Consider the following 22,558-nt stretch of genomic DNA (forward strand, 5'->3'; position numbering starts at 1 on the left):
GCCTGGTTTAAACTCTCCCCAGCCTGCATCTCTCAAGGGATGGGAGATTTCACTTTTTCATTAAGTCCCCCCTTATCCTCACTGTCCCTTCTACTCCTACATGCAGCCTGCAGGGAAAGGGTTGGATTCAGCTGAGCTTTGCTGACTGCAAGAGGGTCTGCACTCTGGGAAATGGTCCCAGCTGGGCAGGACTGGTGGTCATGGGGGGAAATCCTCTGGCAAAGGGTCACAGTGGAAATGGCTTTTACTGAGTGCCTCAAACAGTGGGTGTTTTTTGGCTTTTGGGTTTAAAGGGTTGGAGAATAGTGTTTGAGTGTGGTCTCATGAGAAGCTCTGTGCTGAGTGGATGAACAAGGATGGCCACTCGGGAGTTCAGCACTTCTCTGGCCATGGCAGGGGGTTGGAACTGGATGATCTTTAAGGTCCCCAAACCATTCTGTGATTCTATGAAGATTTTATGGTTCCTCCTCCTCCCCAGGGTTACAGGATACTCCAACTAGGGATTAATTAATTTGAGCAGCATTCCCTATCATACTCTTACACCAAAGCAGCTCATGCTGCTGTTCCAGCAGCTTCCCATGAGCTGAGCTGGGTGCTTTGCCGCAGGTGAGCTCAGGAGTCAAGAAACCGCATCAAGAAACAGTTTTGTGAAGTCTGTAAGTGCCGTTCTCTACCATCCACCATGCCCTTGGTGCTTTCTCTCTCCTCCCTCTGAGTGAGACTGGAAGAGAATTCAGTTCATCTTATTAATCAGGCAGAAATGACGATGGATTTTTGTTTATTTTTTTGGTTGTTGTTGGGTTGTGCTTTGGGGATTTTTGGGGTTATTTCTACCCAGATCAGCAAACAAGGGACACACAGCCGTGGGACAGCAGGAACATGCCTGTTAGCATCAGGCTGCATGCACACTACTGCCAGAGGGACAATATTCCTTATAAACTGAGCATTTTCACCTTTCCTGATTGAAATCTGGCTGGCTAGCAGGTCCAAAACTGTCTGGGAGATGTGCAAGGTGAGCATTATGAACCCACTCTTCGCTTTCCTAGACCAGGCTGTGACCACTATGGCTGAGCATCCCCAGATGAGGGGCACGAATAATGAACCGTGGGGGTGAATGTGAGAAACAAACTGTTTGATTTGGAGAGGTGCCTCGATTCAAACCCCTCCCCGTGCTGTCCTCGTACCTCAGCGTGCGTCAGAGGGATGGGCTGGACATGGGCAGGAATTTGGCTCCGGTCCCTGTTTTAAGTATCAGTTCCCAAGCCAACAGCCAGCTCTGGCTAATCTGGCCCTCCTGAGGGTTCATCCAACTGCAGGGATCTCCAGGGGAGAGCTGGCATCTCCCTGTGTGTGCTGGAGTGCCAGTGACGACCCGAGGAGAGTAGCTGGGCTGCTCCTCAGTGAATGGAGACGCTTGGATGAATGAATTGTCAGCCCTCTGGCAGTGGGGCCTGACCCTGGTGAGGTCAGTGGGAATTTTCCCACTTGATTCATCAGAACAAGAATTTCATCTCCCAGCGAGGACTTTTCCCTGGCTCTGTCTGAGCAGCGCCTCAGCTGGTTGGCATAGCTCTCTCATTACATCATTGTTTCCTTGCTTCCACAGAAATGATTGACCCGGAGAGAAATATTTTACCTGGAAAGGGAGACCAGGAGCTGACAAAGGCAGGGGAGTGCCAAAATTTTATGTTGAAAAGACACAGAAGGGCTGAGAGTGGATTTGGACAGATAATTAATTTAGGCTGAGGGAACTCATAGGAAGAAAGCTGCTAGGGACAAAGAGACTGATTTCCTTGGGGCTGGGTGAGCAAAAGAGAAAGGAAGTGCACCAGGAACGGAGTCCCTGGATGGAGAGGGCAGCCTGTCAAGAGCAGTAGGACACAGCTTTCAGATCCCTTCCCCACCATGTCTAAAAATAAATAAACCTGGGGTCCTAGGAAAAAAAGTCCTTCCCTGTGAGTGTGGAGAGGACCTGGCACAGGGTGCCCAGAGAAGCTGGGGCTGCCCCTGGATCCCTGGAAATGCCCAACACCAGGTTGGACAGGGCTTGGAGCAATCTGGGGTAGTGGAAGGTGTCCCTACCATGGCAGGGGGTGGAACTGGATGATCTTTAAGGTCCCTTCAACCCAAACCATTCTTGGATTTCGTGATTGCCTTGAGAACCTGACACGACCTGGAAAGGAAGATGGTGGGGTGGATCTTGCCTGAGAAGCACAGACCACACTCACCTTTACATCAAACCTGGTGATTTTTTCACCAAAAGTGATGCCAAAAAGGCTTCCCCCATTGCAGCTCTTTTCTCTGGGAAGGGAAATAAAGGGACAGAGCCACCCTGGTGTTCTCAGGAGGTGAGGGCTCCTACGGTCAGTCCTGGTCAGTGGCATCCCACCACTGGCAGCACTGCTGACTCACAGGTGGGCGCTTGCTGCTGTGTTAAACCTCAGGTTTATTGCCCTTAGGGAAGGAGAAAGACAAGTTTTCACCTGTGAATGTCAGATAACAATCAGAGTCCCAAAGGGGTGACAAATAGTTTGGGTGTCCCCAGTTTCTTGTCACAGTGTTTCCTAAAAAGTCACAGAGGCTTCTGTGCAAAAGCAAATTGTTTAGGAGTTCATGAGTGAATCCACAGCCGTGTCCTCCTGGGGAAGCAACAGTCACAGAAGCCACAAAATCTCCTTCCCAGCATCTGCTCCTGCAGTGCCAGTGGAGCCTGCAGCTCTCCAAGTGCTGCAGCTGGCTCCTTTGGAAACCTTCAGCTCTCTGTGGTGGCAGGTGACAAATTTTTGCAGCAGAGAATGATGGGTTCAAAGCAGTACTGAGCCAGGTATTCACCAGAGACACAGGTTCCCACTCGGCACAAGCCTCCTCCGTGGTTACAGCTGTCTGGTCCATGAGCATCTCCTGGACAAGGAACCAGCAAATTCATGGATAAAATTAATGGGATTCCTTCTGGCACCATGTTCCCAGCCAGCTAAGCCACTGGGAGCACACAGGGAACCTGGGCACCTCGAGCACACCCGGGGTCCCCATCCCACAGGAGAGGTTCAGACATCCATGTTAAAAATCCCAAGTTGCCAAGCCAACCTCCCTCAAGGAATGTTTGATCATGGAGCTGTTTTTTCAGGATGTTGGCAAAGACCGTGCATGGGAGGTCAGAGGGGTGGTCCTCCCCCTGCCAAGGAGGCAACTGCAGCCTGAGAAAAGGCAGGAACATTTTCCCAGAGCACAGGACATCTCCTTTAGGGCTTCTCCTAACTCAGTGATGCACCCCATTTTCACAGCTTCCTCCCTGCTCATTATTTGTATTCCCCAAAGGATTAAATCACAAATTTTCTCAAAGTATCTCACCCATTCTCTCACCTAGAAAACACCTTTCCTCAGCACCTGCAATATCACACAGTGAAGAAAGGTTATCCCAGAAATCCTGTTCACCACCCCAGGCCTTCCTGGTCTTACCGTGCTGGGTCAGGGAGATGAATATGAAAACGAGCACGAGGATCCCCATTCCTTTGGCTCTGCTGGAAAATCTCAGGGCTGGGAGTGAGATTTTGCAGAAGTCTCTGCGTGCTGCTGGCATGCTGGATGGCATCCGGGAAGAGGGAAGGAGTAGGCAGGAGTTAATTATATTCCAGTCCCCAGAGCAACATTTGCTGCTGAGAAACCCTTTCATGTCGTTCTGACCCAGCGCTGCTGCTCCAAACAATGTTGACTTTTTTCATGTTCACTGGTTACTGGCTTCCCTCATTCCTCTCCTTGGCAGCTGGCGTTTTGGGCTGGTAGAGTTCCAGCTGGAAAAAAGAGGCTCAGAGGGATCCTCTGCCCTTCACCTGCAGCCAGCAAAATTCCCGAGAAATGACAGGTAGGAGGGAAGCAACCTGCAAGAGAAGACTCCCGAGGAGCTGCAGGGAGGAGGAGGGTGCAGGCTGGGAGTGATTCGTTTTTAATCTGAGCTCGTGTGAATATTTTCTCCAGCTGAAACCTGGGTGTGAGTTTTTTTCCCAGCTTTGGCTTCTGAGGAATTTGGGAGGCTTCATTCCTGAGCGTGATGAGCACACCGCACTGGTGGAAGAGCTGTTAGTTCAGCAATGCACCCCGTGGTGGTAAATCTGTGGTGAATGTGCAGCTCTGGCTGTAAAACGTGATGTTCCAGCTGCCCTGCCTGGCCCTGCTGTTTGCTGTCCCTTCAGCTGTGGGAATAAAACTACTCTGGGAACACATGTTAAACTGCCAGGTGAAAGAGCAAGGTTAGAAGTTCCTTTCTCCCTGAAAAAAAAAAGCCCCAAACAGAACAACATAACTAGAATCACTAAGTTAGAAAAGCCCTCTAAGGTCATTGCGTCCAGCCATCCCCCAAGCCACCACTAAATCATGTCCCCAGGTGCCTCATCTATCTGTCTTTTAAATCCCTCAGAGATGGGAACTCCACCATTGCCCTGGGCACCCTGTTTTAATGCTTAACCACCCCTTCCATGGAGAAATTCCTCTGATGTCCAGCCTGACCCTCCCCTGGCACAGCTTGAGGCCCTTCCCTCTCATCCTGTCCCTGTTCCCTGGGAGCAGAGCCCGACCCCCCTGGCTGCCCCCTCCTGTCAGGGAGTTGTGCAGAACCAGAAGGTCCCCTCTGAGCCTCCTTTTCTCCAGGCTGAGCCCCTTTCCCAGCTCCCTTAGCAGCTCCCTGAAATGTTCAAGGAATGATTGTGTGTGGCACTCAGTGCTCTGGTCTGAGTGACAAGGTGGGGATTGGTCACAGGTTGGACTCGATGACTTTGGAGGTCTTTTCCAACCTTAAAGATTCTGTGATTAATTGTCCTCAATCCTGCAAAGCATCCAAGCATAAAGTCAACGTGATAAATAAGATTAGGCTGGTAAGGAGGATTAGGGGATGGGGTTTCCAAGGATGCAACAGCAAATTTTTGTGGTTTTTGCATGTAGGTGTAATAGAGACACATTCTGCCTCTTTCCATAAATAAATGACTGTTGTATCTGCTTATTTAGCATTTATTGACTTTTTAATATAAAGAAACACGTCACCTCTGGTTAATTACACACTTTGCATGTTGAGAACACCAGGCCCCTCTGAAACACTTGGAATAAAACTTGTTTGATTTCTTGACCATGCATTTCTCTGGTTTTCTGCAATCCCACGAGGTCTTTGTCACACTTCTGTGCAGCACTTCCATCCTCTGCGAGGGCAGAGTCCCTCTTGCTCTTGCAGACAATTGATTTCTGGGGGCACACAATGACCCCCCTCATCCTGGCAGATGTGGAAGTTGGATGTGATGTCTGCAATTCAGAGGGTTTAAGTCAAACCAGAAAATCTGACACCGACATCCAAACCAGCTCGTGCACAAAAACTGTTGGGAAGTTGTGGTTACTGTGTCTCCAAAAGCGAAGATACAAAGATGGACTTTGGGGCTTATCACAGCACTTCTGTAAAATAAGGAATTTGTGACCCAGCAGCTTGGGAAGGAATTAATGGAAGGAGGGATATTGTACAGGTGTGAAGAAGATAAATGCAGAATGACTGCATTTTGAGTAGGTGGCACTGAATAAAATTGTGAGGGATGAGGTTTTAAAACAAAGGGAAGGAATTCCTAATCTGTGGGGAAAAAATCCAGTGAGGACTTTCAAGCACAAGGATGGCTAAATCTAAAAACCCTGAGCTGCAAATTCATGAAACAGGAGAATATGTAAGGAAACGTAATGATATGGTTGTGGTCACTTTCCACATACAGAGTAACTGTGAGGAAATATCCACTTCTGGTCACAGACAGATCCAGAACGCTGGATCAGAGGAACCTTAGGATTAGTGCAGTTGGCTCTAAAGTGATTAATCATTCATGATATATGTTAACTATTGAGGACCACCAAAAACAAGCAAGTCTGGGAAGATTTAGATAAACTAACAGGGAAGAGGGCAGCTGGCACCTATTACGCACAGCAGGGTGGGTGCTGCCAGCAGTCCCCCAACAGATGATTACAAGCAAATTTACTGAGATTTCTGTGGGCCAAAACTTTTATTTCCCCAGCTGGAGATAGAGCTTTGGGTTATTTTGGCCAGCCTCAAATGTTCCACACTGATGTCAGGTCCATCTTTGTACATGGAAAGAGATGGCCCAGACCCCACCCCTGGAAGTGTCCAAGGCCAGGTTGGACGGGGTTTGGAGCAACCTGGGATAGTGGAAGGTGTCCCTGCCCATGGCAGGTGGTTGGAACTGGAAGAGCTTTAAATTCCCTTCTGACCCAAACCATTCCAGGATTCCATGATTTGGAGAGAAAGAGAACAAGCTTGTTTCTCCAAGTTTCACCATTTCCCCCCACATTTTGCCCGCCTGGGCAGGGTTCCCACACATACCAACGCAGCAGGTCCTCCGGCGCCTATAGCAAGTTCCAAAGGCAGCAAATGGCTCTGGGCAGGACTTCAGATGGAAGCAGTAGCCGTGGTATTCCAGACAACGCAAGGTGTCTCTGGGCAAGCCGAGACCTACAGGGAGAATGGGATTCCCAGTTGTGCTGCAGGATCAGTCCATTCTCATGGTCTTCCTCCTGCTGAAACCCCACAGACCCCAGTTAGGGATCTGACACAAATGCCCCCAAAACCCTAAAGTTTTGAGGAACTCATGGGGCGTCGGAGCACTGCAAGGAACGTTTTTGTACAACTGGAGTGAAACATAGAGGTTGATGGAATTTTCTGAACATATCCTGGCCATTCATGCTATAATGGGGAAGGACAGCCCAGTCTTGGATGCTTCTAAGTTCTGGGGCTGCAATGCTGCAGGGACATGCAAGGGACAGCATGGTCATCACATGCCCTGAAGATAAAATTATGACTTAAAAAAGCCCCCAAAAGCAGGATCTGGGTCAATTAACAGGAACAAGCAGTTTGCCCAGTTCCTTCTTTCTCTGGAAGCCTTTCTCCAAGGTGAGGATTTTCATTAAGAATGAAGAATAGGTAGGATAAAAACACAATCAGAAAATGAATCAATGCAGCAGAAGGGCTGAGGAAGGGGAACCAGAATATCCAGGGAGCTGAAGTCACTGGTGCAGTTCAACCTGAGCAACACCAGGAAACACCTCTGCTCTCTTTTACTTTACACAGAGGGGACAATTTTTAACCCTGGAGTTAGAAGAGGCAGATGATTTCCATGGTGCCACCATCCAGTAGGGCCAGAAAGTGGCATAAAGAGGCTTCAAAGAGTCACAAGGAGCCAACGCCTGGCAGAGGCTTCTGTGGGGAGGTTCTGGTGTGACACCTGCTCACCGTAGGTTAACTTTTTCCTTCTGCTTCTAGTCTGAGAAATAGGGAACTGCTCTAATGAAAGGAGCTGAGGGGAATGTTCTGCACCACCACATGAGTGAGCTCTACCTCCTACACAGGCAGACCCCAGCGTGGGTCTTGCCCCTTACCTGGAACGGCCTGGAGGAGGGCAAGCAGGAGAGCCATGAGGCAGGAGAAGAGCTTCATGGTGGAAGGTCTCAGCTGCAGCGTGGAGACAGGGCCACAGTGCCAGAACCTTTGAGCAGGGGAGGAGGGAGCACTCTGGCATTTATAGGGCAGTGGGAATAGCTGTGGATGTCCAGGGAACCTTGGCAGGGGTGACAGGGGAAGGCAGCGGGTACAGCCTGACCGCTGCACACGGCTAAACCTGAACAATGGCTCGGGGGCACAAAAGCAAGGGGACAAATAGCTGTGCCTCCCTGCCTGACCACTGGGAAGGCTGCTGGGAGGGCCCCTTATCAATATGGATCCACCCAGAGAGTGCTGTTAACTTGAAATATCAATGTGGCTGGTAATGGATTGCCTGGAGGAAATTGGCCATCGTTTGGTGGGAGAGAAGGCAGCTGGAATATCATAGGATCATCATGGAATCATAGAATAGTTTGGGTTGGAAGGGACACTAGAGATCATCCTGTTCCACACCCTGACATGGGCAGGGACACCTCCCACTATCCCAGGGTACTCCAAGCCCTGTCCAACCTGGCCCTGGACACTTCCAGGGATTCAGGGGCAGCCACAGCTTCTGTGGGCAACAGAGGATGCATGATCCTCCTGTGATGCACCAGTTGTTCCCAAGAGAAAGAAATAAAGAACAATGATCATTCCATCCACAAACATACCAAATAGTCGTATTTTGTTCTGTGAAAGTTCTGCAAAGAAAAAAACCTCTGGTCTAGTGGAAGGTGTCCCTGTCCATGGCAGGGGGTTGGAACTGAGATGATTTTTCAGGTCCCTTCCATCCCAAACCCTTCACGATTCTATGATTCTTGAGGTGCAGATTATGAGTTTGCAGGTGTCACCAGCAGCACCTTCAGCTTTGCAGGTGCACAAAGAGCACAGGACAAGTGAAATCCATGAGTTTTCCTCAGGATTTGTCCGTACAGAGTTTGAACAATATCAACTGACATGCAAGTGGCAGCTGACAGCTCAGGTTCTCCCTCAGTCACTTGCTTCAGTCTCTTTCTATACAAGATATTTATTGATGTTGTTCTGACCCAGTGGTTTTGATACGAGCAGTACAAACCTCCCCCTCAGTCATGGGCATTGTTCTCTGCCTCCCTGATTTCTTTGTTTGCTTTCCACTGCAAATTTGCAGGCGCCGTCCCGTCGTGAAGGAGAGGTGCTTGTGTCTCCATTTCCAGGTTCTTCAGGGACAGGGGTGAAACAAAGGCTGTAATAGGAACCCTTCGGTTGGCTCGGGTTCCCACGGAATCCAAGGGGATCCTAGCTGAGACATTCATCTCAGCTCTCAGACAGGATCTGTCGTTGTAATTTGTCAGACCGGAGCAGAAACTCAGCTTTATCAATGATTTTTTTCTTTAAATTGCAAAAAATGGCTCTGTTCTGTAGTGATGAACTGGAAATGTTTGCCTTTTATTTCCATGGGAAGTGAAGCACAAATTCAAAACCTCAGGTGTGTTAAAAACCTGGTGGAAGAGGAGTGATTGCCCAGTAATCTTACATTCAATATCCTTCTCCATCTTTTCCAGAATGTCCTCACTATCAGATCACAAGTGCTTATACAATCACAACCCCCTTCAAATTAGGATCAGAAATTATCCCAGAAGAAAAACAAAACAAAACAAAACAAAACAAAACAAAACAACCCAAAAAACCCAAACCTTTGAAATTCAAGTTCCATCTCAGTCTGCCTTGACGCCTCTGCACTTTATTTACTCTCTTTTGTTCTCCTTTTCCAGGTTATTCTGGGTCAGAGACATGTTTTATATGGATCACAAAAGAAGTGCTTACACACAGTGGAAGTTCTGCTCCTTGTCTAAGGATCTCTTCTGAGGAGCTGCCGAGGGAGCTGGGAAGGGGGCTCAGCCTGGAGAAAAGGAGGCTCAGGGGGGACCTTGTGGCTCTGCACAACTCCTTGACAGGAGGGGACAGCCAGGTGGGAGTTGGGATCTTCTCCCAAGTAACAAGTGACAGGACAAGAGGAATCACCTCAAAATGCACCAGGGGAGGTTTACATTGGATATTAGGAATTCCTTCATAGAAAGCTCTGTCCGTCCCTGACAGAGCTGTCCAGGGCAGTGGTGAAGACCCCATCCCTGAAGGGTCTTGCTGATCTGGCCTGGGACTCACATCCTTTTGAGGGAGAGAGTGCTTATGAATGGAACTCCTTCATAAGGGAAGACTTCTCTTTTGAAGTCTTCAGCCATGGGACAGCTCTGAAAATAATACCTGGGGCACTAAAATGGTGGGGAACATCTGCTTTTCCTGTGCACTTATCCAGATTTGCATTATGGCAATCTAAATCTGCAGGATTTGACTGCAGTTGGGGTGAAGTTGTCCTGGAACTGGCTGAAAATCTGTCCTTGTTTATATCACTGTAAGGAGCAAGTAACAGAGTGAGATGGATGAGGAGAGGTGCCACAGGGGGTGGTCAGCAGGGAAAAATGGGGGGGGGGGGGAAGTCTAATAGCAATCATTGGGACTGAATAGACAAAAAATTTGAGCTGTGGAGGAAAAGAACCTGTATTTCCAAGAAGGAAACAAGCTGAATTTCCAGTCTGGCCTAGGGATGGAGGATCCTTCACTGAGCAAAATTCATCTCCAGCCTGATTTACAGCTCGTGGAGCCTGTGAGCTGGCTCCAGGCTCCCTCTTGTGGGAAAAGGTGCTGGAGGAGGAAGGGACCTCAGGGTGCAGGATTTGCTCCAGTGGAAAGGTAAAAGCAAGAGGAAATGCCTCTTTGCTCCATCCTCAGCACTGGCAATTCACAGAGTAAATGCGTGGTGATTATCAATATGTTTGGAGAGCGGGGATGGGATTTGGTTTCAGCCATCAAATTTTATGGAGGAATCGAATTTTTGGAGGGTGTCACTCACATTTGGGGTAAGTGTTTAACTAGAAAGCTAACTTTTTCCTAACTTCATATAATTTTGTAACATTTTTATAACTTTATGAAACTGCTCTGAAATTATATTAACACTGAGAGCTCTGCTCGGGCCAGGCTGTGGGCAGGATTAGGCTGAGCCAGGGTGGAGTTTCCTGGTGCTTTGTCCATTGCCCTACTGGCTGCAGCCACCACCTGTACTGTCCTTCTCCAGACACCCTGGTACCCAGCAGACTCTCTCCAGCATGCTGGGATGGAAATGAAGTTGGGAATGGAGTTGGAGAGGGAGGAGGAAGGCTTCACCTCCTTACTGACACTCTTATCCATGGCAGCCTTGCTCTAAGCACCCATGAGGAAAGGACTGGGCAGCCAGAGGTGGTGGTGCACCTTGCCTGCACTGGTGGGACATCCTGCCCTCCTTGGAGGAGGTCCAGCTGCCACTCCCAGGCAGCACAGGGTTGTGGCTGGGGCAGAACATCAGGAGCTGTGACTGGGCTGAGCCCATGGATGTTCTACTCTACCAAAACCTTTTCTGGGTCCACACCCAAAGCCCACCTCGGGCTCTCCTGTGTTCCCCCCTTGGCCACCATCTTCCCTCGGAGCATCCCTGAGCCCGGTTCCTGCCTTCACTGAGCCTCTACATCCCCTGATCCCACCCTGTACCTTCATCCCGCAGCCTGGGCTGGTCTCTGCAGCCAGGCCTTGGCCACCCTCCCCTCAGGTTGCTGCTCCATAGCCACAGCCTTGCTCCTGAGGGCACAGGGACACCCCGGGATGGTCCCCATGGAAAGGACATTCACAGCAGCCAACCCAAGGCCCCCGGTCCCCTCCACCCCGACCTCGTGGCGCAAGGGCAGCGCGTCTGACTCCAGATCAGAAGGTTGTGTGTTCGAATCACACCGGGGTCAGTCTGGGGCACCTCTGGCACCCCTCTGCTTTTCTGGGGGGCTGTACTGTGGCAGAGGCAGGGCTCAGGGAGGCTCTGGGCAGATATAGGGGCATGGACTATGTGGGGAATATGATGCCCAGAGCTCTCCTCTGAGCTGGATGGAAGTTACGGCGTGTCTACCACAATTTACCTCAGGAAGGAGGTGAAGTCTTCCTCAAGAAAAGGCAGGAAACTTTTTAACTACAGGCTCAGTCACTCCTGGAGGACCTGGATCTGCTTGCCTGGCAGGATAACGTAGGGTGGTATGATCAGTCCAGGGGATTTCTGGAGGGGGATCAAGAATAATTACTCAATGTAGGATTATGGAAAAAGGGACAAGTTTCTGATAAACAACATGAGATTTTTTTTTCAAGAAGAATAAGAAAGACTGTCTAAAAAGCTCCAGCCTGGGCAATCACAGCTCAGAGGCCACATGAAGACTATGGAAACAATCCTTCTGAAAGCCATGCCCAGAGGGAGGAAGGATGTAAAAATGACTGGAAGGCCAAGGATTTACCAAGGCCAGACTGCCCTTGACCAAAAGAATAGATTTCTTTGAAGATGATTTCTTGGTAGTCAAGAGGACACTGAGGAACACAATTTCTCTTGACTTTGGTTTCACCTCTGACAGGGTCTCCCAGACGTGTCCCTGCAGCAGGACATACACACAGAGCAGCTGAGCTCGATCCAAAGGCAAAGCAAAGGGCCAGGACGAGGCACTGAGGGGGTTGGGGTCAGTGTTGGCAGCCCAGGTGACCCTTCACTGCTTGATGCCGAGCTGGCTGTGGTTTGGGGTCTCTGGTGGGTGCACAGGATGTTCCACAGAAGGAAGGACACGGGCAGCCCGACAGGGACAGGGCAATAGTGAGGGGACAGGGCCAGTGGCGCAATGGACAACGCGCCTGACTACGGATCAGGAGATTGCAGGTTCGACTCCTGCCTGGCTCAACACTTTTAGCCCAGGGAAATTCCTCCTGCTCCCTTTGTGAGCGCCTTCCTTCTCCTGCCCAGCATCCATCCTCCCTCAAGTTCCCAGTGTCCTGTCCCAACACTCCAAAAGGGATGAAGCTGGGGCCCACACCAGAGCCAGGGGCACCACAGCAAATCCCACAGCAGAACACAGGTGCCTCCTGGACTGCTGTCCTGCAGCCAGGACAGAGCCAGCACTCCCAGCATGTCCTGGCACCTCGTGTGCTCTGGTCCCCAGCCCCCTCCAAGGCTCCCATTGGTCCTGCTGCCCTTTGTCAGTGCCCTGCCAAGTTCTGCATGTGACATCGATGGTCTCAGAGTAGGACACGGTCCCAGAGAAGCTTTGGAGTTTCCATCCTTGGAGTTTCGACTAACAAAACAACCTCATGCCAAAGACTGCTGTGCTCTGAGCAGGGATTACATCACCTGCTTCCTAAGGATCTCCTGAAATCTGTTTTTTTCTATACTTAATTAATTCTCTCACAAAGCTCATCCAGCGATGGGAACCCCCCAGAGCTCCAGGAAGGCCGGGCCAGTGGCGCAATGGACAACGCGCCTGACTACGGATCAGGAGATTGCAGGTTCGACTCCTGCCTGGCTCGCAATTTTCCTGCCCACAGCCTGGCTGTCATATTGGTGGTGACAGGGGACATCTTTCTCCATGGAACCCTGCCTCTGCGTGGTGTTTGTCCCTTCTTGGTGGGCTTCCTGCACAGCAAAACTTCCCCCGCATCAGGGGAGGCTCTGAGTGGACATACTGGCAAAAAACACTCCCCGTGAGATGGTAAATCACTAAGAGAGGAGCCCAGAGAGGCTGTGGCCTCTACATCCTTGGAGATATCCAGAGTCTGAGCACACAGTCCTGACCTGCATGTCATAAATCGAGCCGAAATCTGGACTAGAGACCTCCATGTGTCTTTTCCAACATGTTATTTCATGTAAAATTCCAGTTTCCATGTTCTTTTGCTGCTTCATCCCACATTTGCGTGCTCATGGAGCTGTCACCACTGGTTTGCACCTTCACTGTGTCTGTGGCTTGGGCCAGGAAGGTCGAAGGTGTCCACATGCAGGGTAGCCCAGACCAATTGGCCATCAAGCAAGATCTTGCTACAACTCACCTGTCCGTCTCTCTGTCACCAGGCAGGAGCAAGTGGTGGACAAAACAGGTGGCCTTGGGCTGAGCTTTCCCCTCCACCAGGCACCACAGGTCCAGAGAGTTCTGTATTGGCTGGGAAATTTAACTACACATCCCACGAGGAAGGCAAGATGTGCCCTCCAACCCACCAGAGCAGCTGAGCTGAGCCTGGAGGTCAGTACAGACATCTCCTCTGCTGGGTGGTGGAACCAGTGGGACCACAGGTGAGGAGGGCAAGGCCGGCATGGGTGGGGCAGGTGGGGGGAGCAAGGTGAGATCCTGCCACTTCCCTTTAACCATTAACAAATCCAGGTGGTCCTGAAGTGGGGGCAGCAGGTGGGATCAGAGGCTGGGGCCAGTTGCTCAACGGACTATGAACACCCCTGACTATAGATCAGGGGGCCACAGGTTCAACTCCTGCCTGGATCACCCTAAAACTGCCTGGCTGTAGTGGAGGTGACAAGGGACAGTTGTCTTCCTGAGGTCCTTACCCTTTCAGGCTTTTTGTCCATCTCTCAAGCATCGGCATCACAGGAACATCATTTTGTAACACCAAAGCCGTGAGCAGGGCACTGATTCCAGAGCAGAACTTGGCAGGGCACTGACAAAGGGCAGCAGGACCAATGGGAGCCTTGGAGGGGGCTGGGGACCAGAGCACACGAGGTGCCAGGACATGCTGGGAGTGCTGGCTCTGTCCTGGCTGCAGGACAGCAGTCCAGGAGGCACCTGTGTTCTGCTGTGGGATTTGCTGTGGTGCCCCTGGCTCTGGTGTGGGCCCCAGCTTCATCCCTTTTGGAGTGTTGGGACAGGACACTGGGAACTTGAGGGAGGATGGATGCTGGGCAGGAGAAGGAAGGCGCTCACGAAGGGAGCAGGAGGAATTTCCCTGGGCTAAAAGTGTTGAGCCAGGCAGGAGTCGAACCTGCAATCTCCTGATCCGTAGTCAGGCGCGTTGTCCATTGCGCCACTGGCCCTGTCCCCTCACTATTGCCCTGTCCCTGTCGGGCTGCCCGTGTCCTTCCTTCTGTGGAACATCCTGTGCACCCACCACAGAGACCCCAAACCACAGCCAGCTCGGCATCAAGCAGTGAAGGGTCACCTGGGCTGCCAACACTGACCCCAACCCCCTCAGTGCCTCGTCCTGGCCCTTTGCTTTGCCTTTGGATCGAGCTCAGCTGCTCTGTGTGTATGTCCTGCTGCAGGGACACGTCTGGGAGACCCTGTCAGAGGTGAAACCAAAGTCAAGAGAAATTGTGTTCCTCAGTGTCCATTTGGCCATAAAGGAAGAAATTGTATTGTCCCAGAGTGTTCTGCCCTTGGGAAGTCCATGGTCCCTGTCTCCAGTCATCATCACATTAGTCCTTCATTTCAGGAACATTCCTTTCATAGTCTTCCTGTGGGCTCTGAGGTGGGATGGACCAGACTTTTTTTTTAGTCTCTTTTTGAAAAAAAGTCTTTTCTTCTCATGTTGTTCCTCAGGAACCTCTCCCTATTTCCATCGTCTTACACTGATTCCTTGTCCCTAATCACTCCAGAAGTCCCCTGGACTGACTGTGCTATCCCACGCTGGCCTTCCAGGGATATATCACATGGACATAAATCCAGGTCCCCCAGGAGTGACTGAGCCTGCAGTTGTGAAGCTTCTTCCACTTTTCAGAAAAAGTCTTCACTCCCTTCAGCTTCCTCACGAGGCAAAGTGCAGCAGGCACCCACCACACCTCCCTGCTTTGTCCTGCTCTTTGGTCGTGACCTCTGACCTGTCAATCATGGTCTTGACATCCGTGCATCTTCCAGGTCAATGGGGCCTCTGTCCCTAGGGAGGGGCTGGGTCACCACCTCTCCTGCCCCTCTGGAGACACCACATCCAGGAGCCTGTTTCCCCTGGGAGGGACTCTGCAGGGCTGCTCTGGGCAGTGGTACTTTTTGGCCTTCTTCCCCTCTGAAGTATCTCATTTAGAGCCCTCTTTGTTTAGCAAGGCAACAGGCAAATCCTGTTGGTGCCACTCCTCTGTCAGGTGAAACAAAATTCCCATTCCCTCAAAGAATGGCCCAAATTCCGGGATGACATTTGGGCAGAGGACCCCCCATCCCTGACCTCGTGGCGCAATGGCAGCGCGTCTGACTCCAGATCAGAAGGCTGTGTGTTCAAATCACACCGGGGTCAGGATGCCCCCTCTGGGGGATGTAAGATGGGCATCTCCTGGACATTTTCCTTTTGCCCTCCCACTCTGTAACTCTACACCCCAAATCCCTGCTGAAGGGCAGTGGATGAGCCATGGCAGAGGGGTCTTTCCTTGATGGATGAGGGTTCAAAGTGTCTGGATAACCTCAGCCTGCTCTTATACTATGTTTGCAAAGCTGACAGGATTAGTGGATACTCCAGATGTGGCTTCGTGTCTGGGTATCAATTCTTCTGATCCTAACCCTCATTTGGAAGTGCAAGGACCTGTTAGGGGGGATGTTGAGCTTTTGATGGGATACCCTTCCTTCTTGGACCAGGGTAAGAGAGCAGAGGAGACTGCTATTCTGCTAAGTTCTGTATTTCGTTGTCTCATAGCTTTCTTGAAGGCAGAGTTCAAAGGGGGTTACATGATAAGGCCAAGCAGCAACAGCAAACAGCAGGCAGAAAACAGCTGCTTCTTCTAATTCTATATGCTCCATATATTTTTTCTTACAGAAGTGTGGATTATATTTGCTAATTGACCAATAAGATTAACACACCATTCTAGTTTTTCTTTTCTTAGCCTATCCTGGTCTAATTCTAACAGTCCTAAGCCTTACACAAGTGTTACACAGGTATTACACAGATTTGTGTGTACAGTTTCTATCAGCTCTTATTGTTTATGTGAACACTATCTAAAAAATGGGAACAGTATAGTTCTATCTATATTTTGTCTAAAGTAAAGAAATTCTGTGAAAAGGCAACATTGCTGCAGCAAGAACTGTGTTTAAGGTCTCTGCTACAGCTGTTTAATGTTTAAGGCACTTGGCATATATTTCTACTAAAAGTTAAAAATTCGTATTTCTATTTCACTTTAGTGTGACTTCATGTATCTCAGCCTATCCAAAGGTTTTAATTCAACCCTTGTGCTTTGGCTTCCCTCTGGGCCTCAGTCCAGAGAAACTTTCACTACAACAGGGGGATAAAATCCCTTTGTATGTTCTTCCTCAGGTTGAATAATCCCAATTTCTCTCCACCTCTCCTCGCATCCCCCATATCCAAGTCCCCCACCACTTTGGTGGCTCTTACTGAAGTTGCTTCACTAGGTCAGGGGGGTTTTTGGTGATTCTGTTGAAACACCTGGCTGTGGGGAGCCTAAACTGAGCCATCAGGACAAGTCATCAGGATATTTAATTCTCTGCTTCGTCTCTTCCTGATTCCCCATGGTGAGATGGACAGAGGGGATGGAGGGCTGGAAAAAAACAGGGCTTGAATCTGTAGGAATGACCTTATATGAGTAATAGTTCATAAAAAGTAGTTGAACTATTTATAGGGCTCTTTAAAGGTGAATTTTAAAATATATAAGCAGGAGACATCCTGAGATAAGACAATGGAAGGCAAAGGCCTAAGATCCCTTATCCCATAACTCCTGGAACGACAGCAAAGGGTTGAGTGGGATTTCCTCAAGATGTCGCTGCCTCACTGCTTTCAATGTCACAGAATCATCAAGGTTGGAAAAGACCTCAAAAATCATGAAGTCAAATGTCCTTGGCTTTGGCTCTGTCTCCATAATGTGATTTTCTGTCCTTTTGGCTTCTCAGAATGGAAAGAAACTCAGGTATTTAGTCTTGCAAATCTTCCACAGATGGCAAAGCCCCAATAATACAATTTTCAAGATGCTGTTGTTGGGACAACTGGCACTCTCTTGACAGGATATCTGGTAAGAAGGATGGTTCTGGTAGATTTCTCATCAGAAGTATTTTCACTGTAGGCAATGGGAACAGTTTTGCATTTCATAAAAAATGCTGAGTTTACAACTATTCTGACTTTTCAATGGGCTGAAGTCTTAAGACTTTTAAAAGCCTTTTTTTTTTTTTAAAGCAGGAGAGATTTGAGTCACAATCTATAGAAGGTGTCCCTGCCCATGACAGGAGGGTTAGAATGAGAGGTTGTTCAAGGTCCCCTTCCAACCCAAACCATTTGATAATTCTGTGAAGAGCTGCCTGGTGATGAGATTTAATCAAAGGGACACTTCAACAGAGAGTAGAACTTGATGTCTCCTATTCAAGGAAAGCTGTCTTAAGTTAGTTAATAACCAAGATTATTTCATAATCTTGAGACTCTCTAAATGTTTCCAGTTAAACCACTCTGTCTTGCATAAACAAGGAAATCTTTGAGGCCATATCAAATAGGGAAACATGAGGGAGAAAGGCCTAAAATATTCCTTATTGCTGTAAATCCCTGTAATAAATGCTCTTTCATATATAACTTTATTTTCCAATGAAAATCCAGCTCTCGGGGAATGGTGATCAGCCCTATCGAGGTCTGTGACACAAAGTATTTTACTCTGAATATTGACATAGAAGTAGCCTGACCAGAGGAAGATGTGAAACATGAAGCTGGGACTCCTTCACAGAGTGACAGATTGGGTCCAACTCTGGACTTTTTGTGTCTAGTGAAAATGTTTTTCTGTGGAAACTTGAACTGTGTTTTGTCAGGCAGCAAGGGTTTGGGTTTTTTTTCTGTCTGTGTAAGCAACTGTGCCACTCTCATGTTACCAGGCTTCCTTCTAGAATGATCCTGTGACTGTTTTGGAAGCTGAAGTTTTGATTTCATTTCTCTCCGCCCTGTTGGATCAAGTCTCAGTGTCTGAGTTGAGGACAAGTTTATGTCTCCCTGTTAGTGACCAAGGAAAGGTTATTTTTGATCTGCTGGACCTTCCTAAGGATAAAGACCACAGAAACACAGAATGGATAAGGTTGGAAGGCACCACTGGAGGTCATCTGGCCCAACCTCCCTGCTCAAGCAGGCTCATCTAGAAGGCATTCCACAGGATTGTGTCCAGACAGTTCTGGAACGTCTCCAGTGAGGGAGACACCACACCCTCTCTGGGCAACCTGCAGGTCCTCCTGTTTGTGGAGGGAGGCTCATTCCATGCCAATAAAAGGTCTTTAGCGTCTTTATTCCCTCAGTACTTGAATCACTGATGAAGTGGCTGCTGGAGAAGTGATGGAGGAGTCTATTAACATTTGGACACCAGGAAGAATTTCTTCATGGAAAGGGTGGTCAGGCATTGGAAGGAGCTGCCCAGGGCAGTGGTGGAGTCCCCATCCCTGGAGGTGTCCATGGAATAACTGGACGTGGCACTCAGTGCTCTGGGCTGGTGACAAGTTGGGGATTGGTCACAGGTTGGGCTCAGTGGTCTGGGAGCTCTTTTCCAACCTAAATAATTCAGTGATTCTGTGATTCTAACAGACTTTGTGTCTCTCATTGTCTCTGGCCAAGCCTGCCCCTTGGTGCTCTCATCCCTTTCCCTGCTTACATCTTCGGCTCACTCCTGCCTTAATGCAGAGCAGGATGGGGGTGCCAGGGCTGTGATTGCCCATGGGGTGCCCCAGTCTTCCATATGGGGATGAATTTTTATAAATATCTTCAGCAACTCCAAAGAGTGAAATATCGATGTTTTTAATTTTTTTTCAGGTACTTAAAAGCCACACCAACAGCAGGGAACTTCATAAGAGCAAGTGGGAAACTATCTGACAGAAGTACACTGGGGTAATAGATTTAAGGGAAAATAACCCAGGTTGTGACACTGGGTAGTTTCTTTCCCAATGTACATCTTGTTGACAGTGTGTGGTTGATATTTATCTTTCTCTGCAATCAGGAGGCAGAAGGGCTTTCAGCTTGTACACTGAAATCTTTAAAATCAGGCTATAAACCAGTATGAGATGGATTATCAACCAAGAACCTTCAAGACAGAAATATTTCCTTGGATTTTTTTCAGGGCAAAACAACAATAAAAAGGGCTCAAAGCATTTCTTATCTCTATCTCTGTTGCAATCTCCAAGCCTGAAAATTGTCAAACTTCTTTGTGTCATCAGATTCCAGACCTTAATCCATAATTAATTTCTTGTAAACTCTTTTTGCTCTTTTTCAGCTGTTTTCCCAGGTGCAGACCCAGGATGTACTCCTGAGTGATTTTCAGGTTGTTGCCTTAGGAACTGGGTGAATACCAGAACAAATTCCAAAAAAACCTGGACAAAGCACTGGGACCACCCTTGTGAGCAGACACCAGCGCTGGCAGCGAGATGCAATCAAAAGTAGATTTTTTTAATGAGTAAATGTCTAAATGAATACAAGGCAGAGCTCATCAGTTTGTAGGTACCTGTCCTTCTAATTGCATTCCCTGCTCTATCATCATCCATTAGCTTTTCAAAGCCCCAGAAATGTGTTAGATACTTCTTACACCTTATGTTTGCACTGAAAAGTCATGGGAATTTTTCCCAAGAAAGAGAATGGCAAGACAAGGCTGGAGCAGATGGCCCTGCTCAGCACATCATTCCCCATCTCCCAAAGTTGACAGAGAAATAATACAGCTCTTAGTCTTTTGAGCATGGAAAATCGACCAAATTTCTTTGCTTTGCCGGAGCTTTTCCCTGGGATTTTGTCCCTTATGTAAGACCAGGAGCTGTCTGCGAATGGGATTTGATCCAAGAGCCTCCTTCCTTCCTTCCTTCCTTCCTTCCTTCCTTCCTTCCTTCCTTCCTTCCTTCCTTCCTTCCTTCCTTCCTTCCGAATTCCAAATTCCTTCCGAATTCCTTCCGAATTCCTTCCTTCCGAATTCCTTCCTTCCTTCCTTCCGAATTCCTTCCTTCCTTCCGAATTCCTTCCGAATTCCTTCCTTCCGAATTCCTTCCTTCCGAATTCCTTCCTTCCTTCCGAATTCCTTCCTTCCGAATTCCTTCCTTCCTTCCTTCCTTCCTTCCTTCCTTCCTTCCTTCCTTCCTTCCTTCCTTCCTTCCTTCCTTCCTTCCTTCCTTCCTCCCTCCCTCCCTCCCTCCCTCCGTTTCTTCCATTTTCATGCTTTTGAGATCTTAAATAATATTTCTGTACTTAAAACTGTTCTTGCAACTAAATCACTGCACAAGACCTATATCCTTTACACAGGGGAAATGGCTGATTAAATACAGAACTGTTGTAATCTGAAAGGCCAATTAGTTTTTAGGGTAAAAACCAGAGATTTCACTTATTTGTGGTTCGATTGCGACAGCTTTGGTCCAAATAACGTACCAGCAGAACTGCTGAGTGTCCTGGGGCAGGAGGAATGAGTGGAGGGGAAGGAGGGAAGGAAAGGCTCTATCCACCTGCTCCTGTGAGAACATCCACAACAAAATGTCCTGGAGCAGCACCATCCCTGTGTTGGCAGTGAAAGGTGTAGGGACAGAGGTACAGGAGCTGGCTCTGTAATATCAGCTAAACTGGCCCAGTTTGGGCCCAGGCCAACTGGTACCAACCCACAGGGGCTGGCACAGGCTAGGAACCACCCCCTGTGTATTGTTTTAGTCCAGACACCTTGTTCTGGAGGATGAAGGAACTTAACAGTGTGGATGTGGCCAGCCACCTTTGATGCCTCAGAATCACAGAATGGTTTGGTCTGGAAAGGACTTTTGCACCCACAAGCCCAACCTCATTGCCCCTCTGGAGATCTGGAGATGGGGGTAAAGGGTGGGTTAAATTCTGTTTTATACCCCCAGCAAAGGTGTGGGAGTGAAAACTGTACAGATGACTCTTGAGAAATGCAGCCCTTAATGCTGCTAGGAAGACTTGGCCTTTCCAAAGGTCAGTTTCCTAGAAGTGTCTGGCTCATTACCCAGGAGGAATCCCATCCTTGAAGGAGGGGGGTGAGGTGCTGCTGTTCAGGACGTGGTTTCCCAGGAAAGTCATGCACAGGGGAGCAGGAGCTATTGGCCCTGTGTGGCTCTGTGAGACCTCTACGCAGAGGGGGCTTGGGGTCACTGAAAATCATCTTGAACATTTTGTAAACTTCAGCAGGGAAAGTCAGGTTGGTTCATGCCTTGTCAACATATCTGTGAAGAAGGGAGATCAAAAATTAACAACTCTTTGATTTCCCTGTTCTTCTGAGGGATTCTTCCATGCTGGACTGTGCAGGTGCTGCAATGTCAGTCCTGCTCCCAGCTGAGGTTGGAGCAATCCTCATCCCCCAGCATGGGGACCAGTGTGGTGGGGAAACAAAATTCATCGGTGGAGAGATGAAATAAGAGATGAAATGAAAGGAGAGAGGCAGAGAGCAGATTTACATGGGCTCCCAGAGGCTCATCTGATGGAACACACAATCCCCAGAATGGTTTGGGTTGGAAGGGACCTCAATCCAGTTCCAATCTGCTGCCATGGGCAGGGTCACCTTCCACTACCCCAGGTTGCTCCAAGCCCTGTCCAGCCTGTCCTTGGACACTTCCAAGGATGGGGCAGCTACAACTTCTCTGGGCAACCTGTGCCAGGGCCTCACCACCCTCATGCTTATCTCAAGGAGATACTTAAAGGACATCAGATATCAAGGAAATGACTCCTAAGAAATAACACAGTCATCTAAAAAGTGCTTTCCATCCACAAAGGGTGTAGGTTCAGGAAAAACTAATTGAAGGAAAAAAAGTTTCACGAAAAATAATTAATTGAAATTTAAACTAGAACGTGGGAAGCAAGCAATTAGGTGATGTAGGAGCAAGTGAAGAGCCGGGCACTGCCACTTCTCTTCCCATCTCCAGCAGATGTGGCCCGTTGGGTGGGAGAAAGCAAATTCCACCCCCAGCTCCAGCTCCTGCATTACACAATGCCCTGATTGGCTCACTGGAAATTGGTGATGTGCTTGATGACATCATGGCTTGCACAACTGGGTTTTGTCTGTGATATTGACCTTGGAAGTTGTGGGCTGCTTTCCAGAGGGCTGGAAATGAGGTAACTGAGTAAATTGAATTATCTAATTAATCATTTTAAGTGACTCCTCCAGGTGGCTGGTTTTCTCTGTTCTTTAGACATGTCCAAGTCCAGGTTGGACAGGACTTGGAGCAACCTGGTTTAGTGGAAGGTGTCCCAGCTCATGGCAGGGGCTTGGAACTAGATATTCTTTTAGGTCCTTCCAACCCAAACCATCCTGTGATATATGATATGATATGATATATATTTCAAGCCATCTTTTATAACTGAATGGACACACTTCTTTGTTAG

General features: G+C 48.8%; 1 protein-coding gene and 5 non-coding genes across 6 annotated transcripts; 4 read left to right on the plus strand and 2 right to left on the minus strand.

Moving 5' to 3' along the window:
* Positions 1-5,155: 5,155 nt before the first annotated feature.
* LOC116442182 (gallinacin-11-like) lies at positions 5,156-7,465 on the minus strand. The gene is made up of 3 exons (XM_032104897.1): positions 7,408-7,465; positions 6,356-6,484; positions 5,156-5,283 (listed from the first exon to the last, which is right to left on the minus strand). The coding sequence occupies exons 1-3, from the start codon at positions 7,463-7,465 to the stop codon at positions 5,156-5,158; spliced, it is 315 nt and encodes a 104-aa protein (XP_031960788.1).
* A 3,713-nt stretch (positions 7,466-11,178) lies between these two features.
* TRNAW-CCA lies at positions 11,179-11,250 on the plus strand. The gene has a single exon. It is a non-coding gene; the product is annotated as a tRNA-Trp (tRNA).
* An 895-nt stretch (positions 11,251-12,145) lies between these two features.
* On the plus strand, positions 12,146-12,218 carry TRNAR-ACG. The gene has a single exon. It is a non-coding gene; the product is annotated as a tRNA-Arg (tRNA).
* Positions 12,219-12,768: 550 nt separating this feature from the next.
* Positions 12,769-12,841, plus strand: TRNAR-ACG. The gene has a single exon. It is a non-coding gene; the product is annotated as a tRNA-Arg (tRNA).
* Positions 12,842-14,275: 1,434 nt separating this feature from the next.
* Positions 14,276-14,348, minus strand: TRNAR-ACG. The gene has a single exon. It is a non-coding gene; the product is annotated as a tRNA-Arg (tRNA).
* A 1,118-nt stretch (positions 14,349-15,466) lies between these two features.
* On the plus strand, positions 15,467-15,538 carry TRNAW-CCA. The gene has a single exon. It is a non-coding gene; the product is annotated as a tRNA-Trp (tRNA).
* Positions 15,539-22,558: the final 7,020 nt, after the last annotated feature.

The sequence above is a fragment of the Corvus moneduloides genome, chromosome 3 (assembly GCF_009650955.1).
Source record: "Corvus moneduloides isolate bCorMon1 chromosome 3, bCorMon1.pri, whole genome shotgun sequence".
Lineage (NCBI taxonomy): Eukaryota > Metazoa > Chordata > Aves > Passeriformes > Corvidae > Corvus > Corvus moneduloides.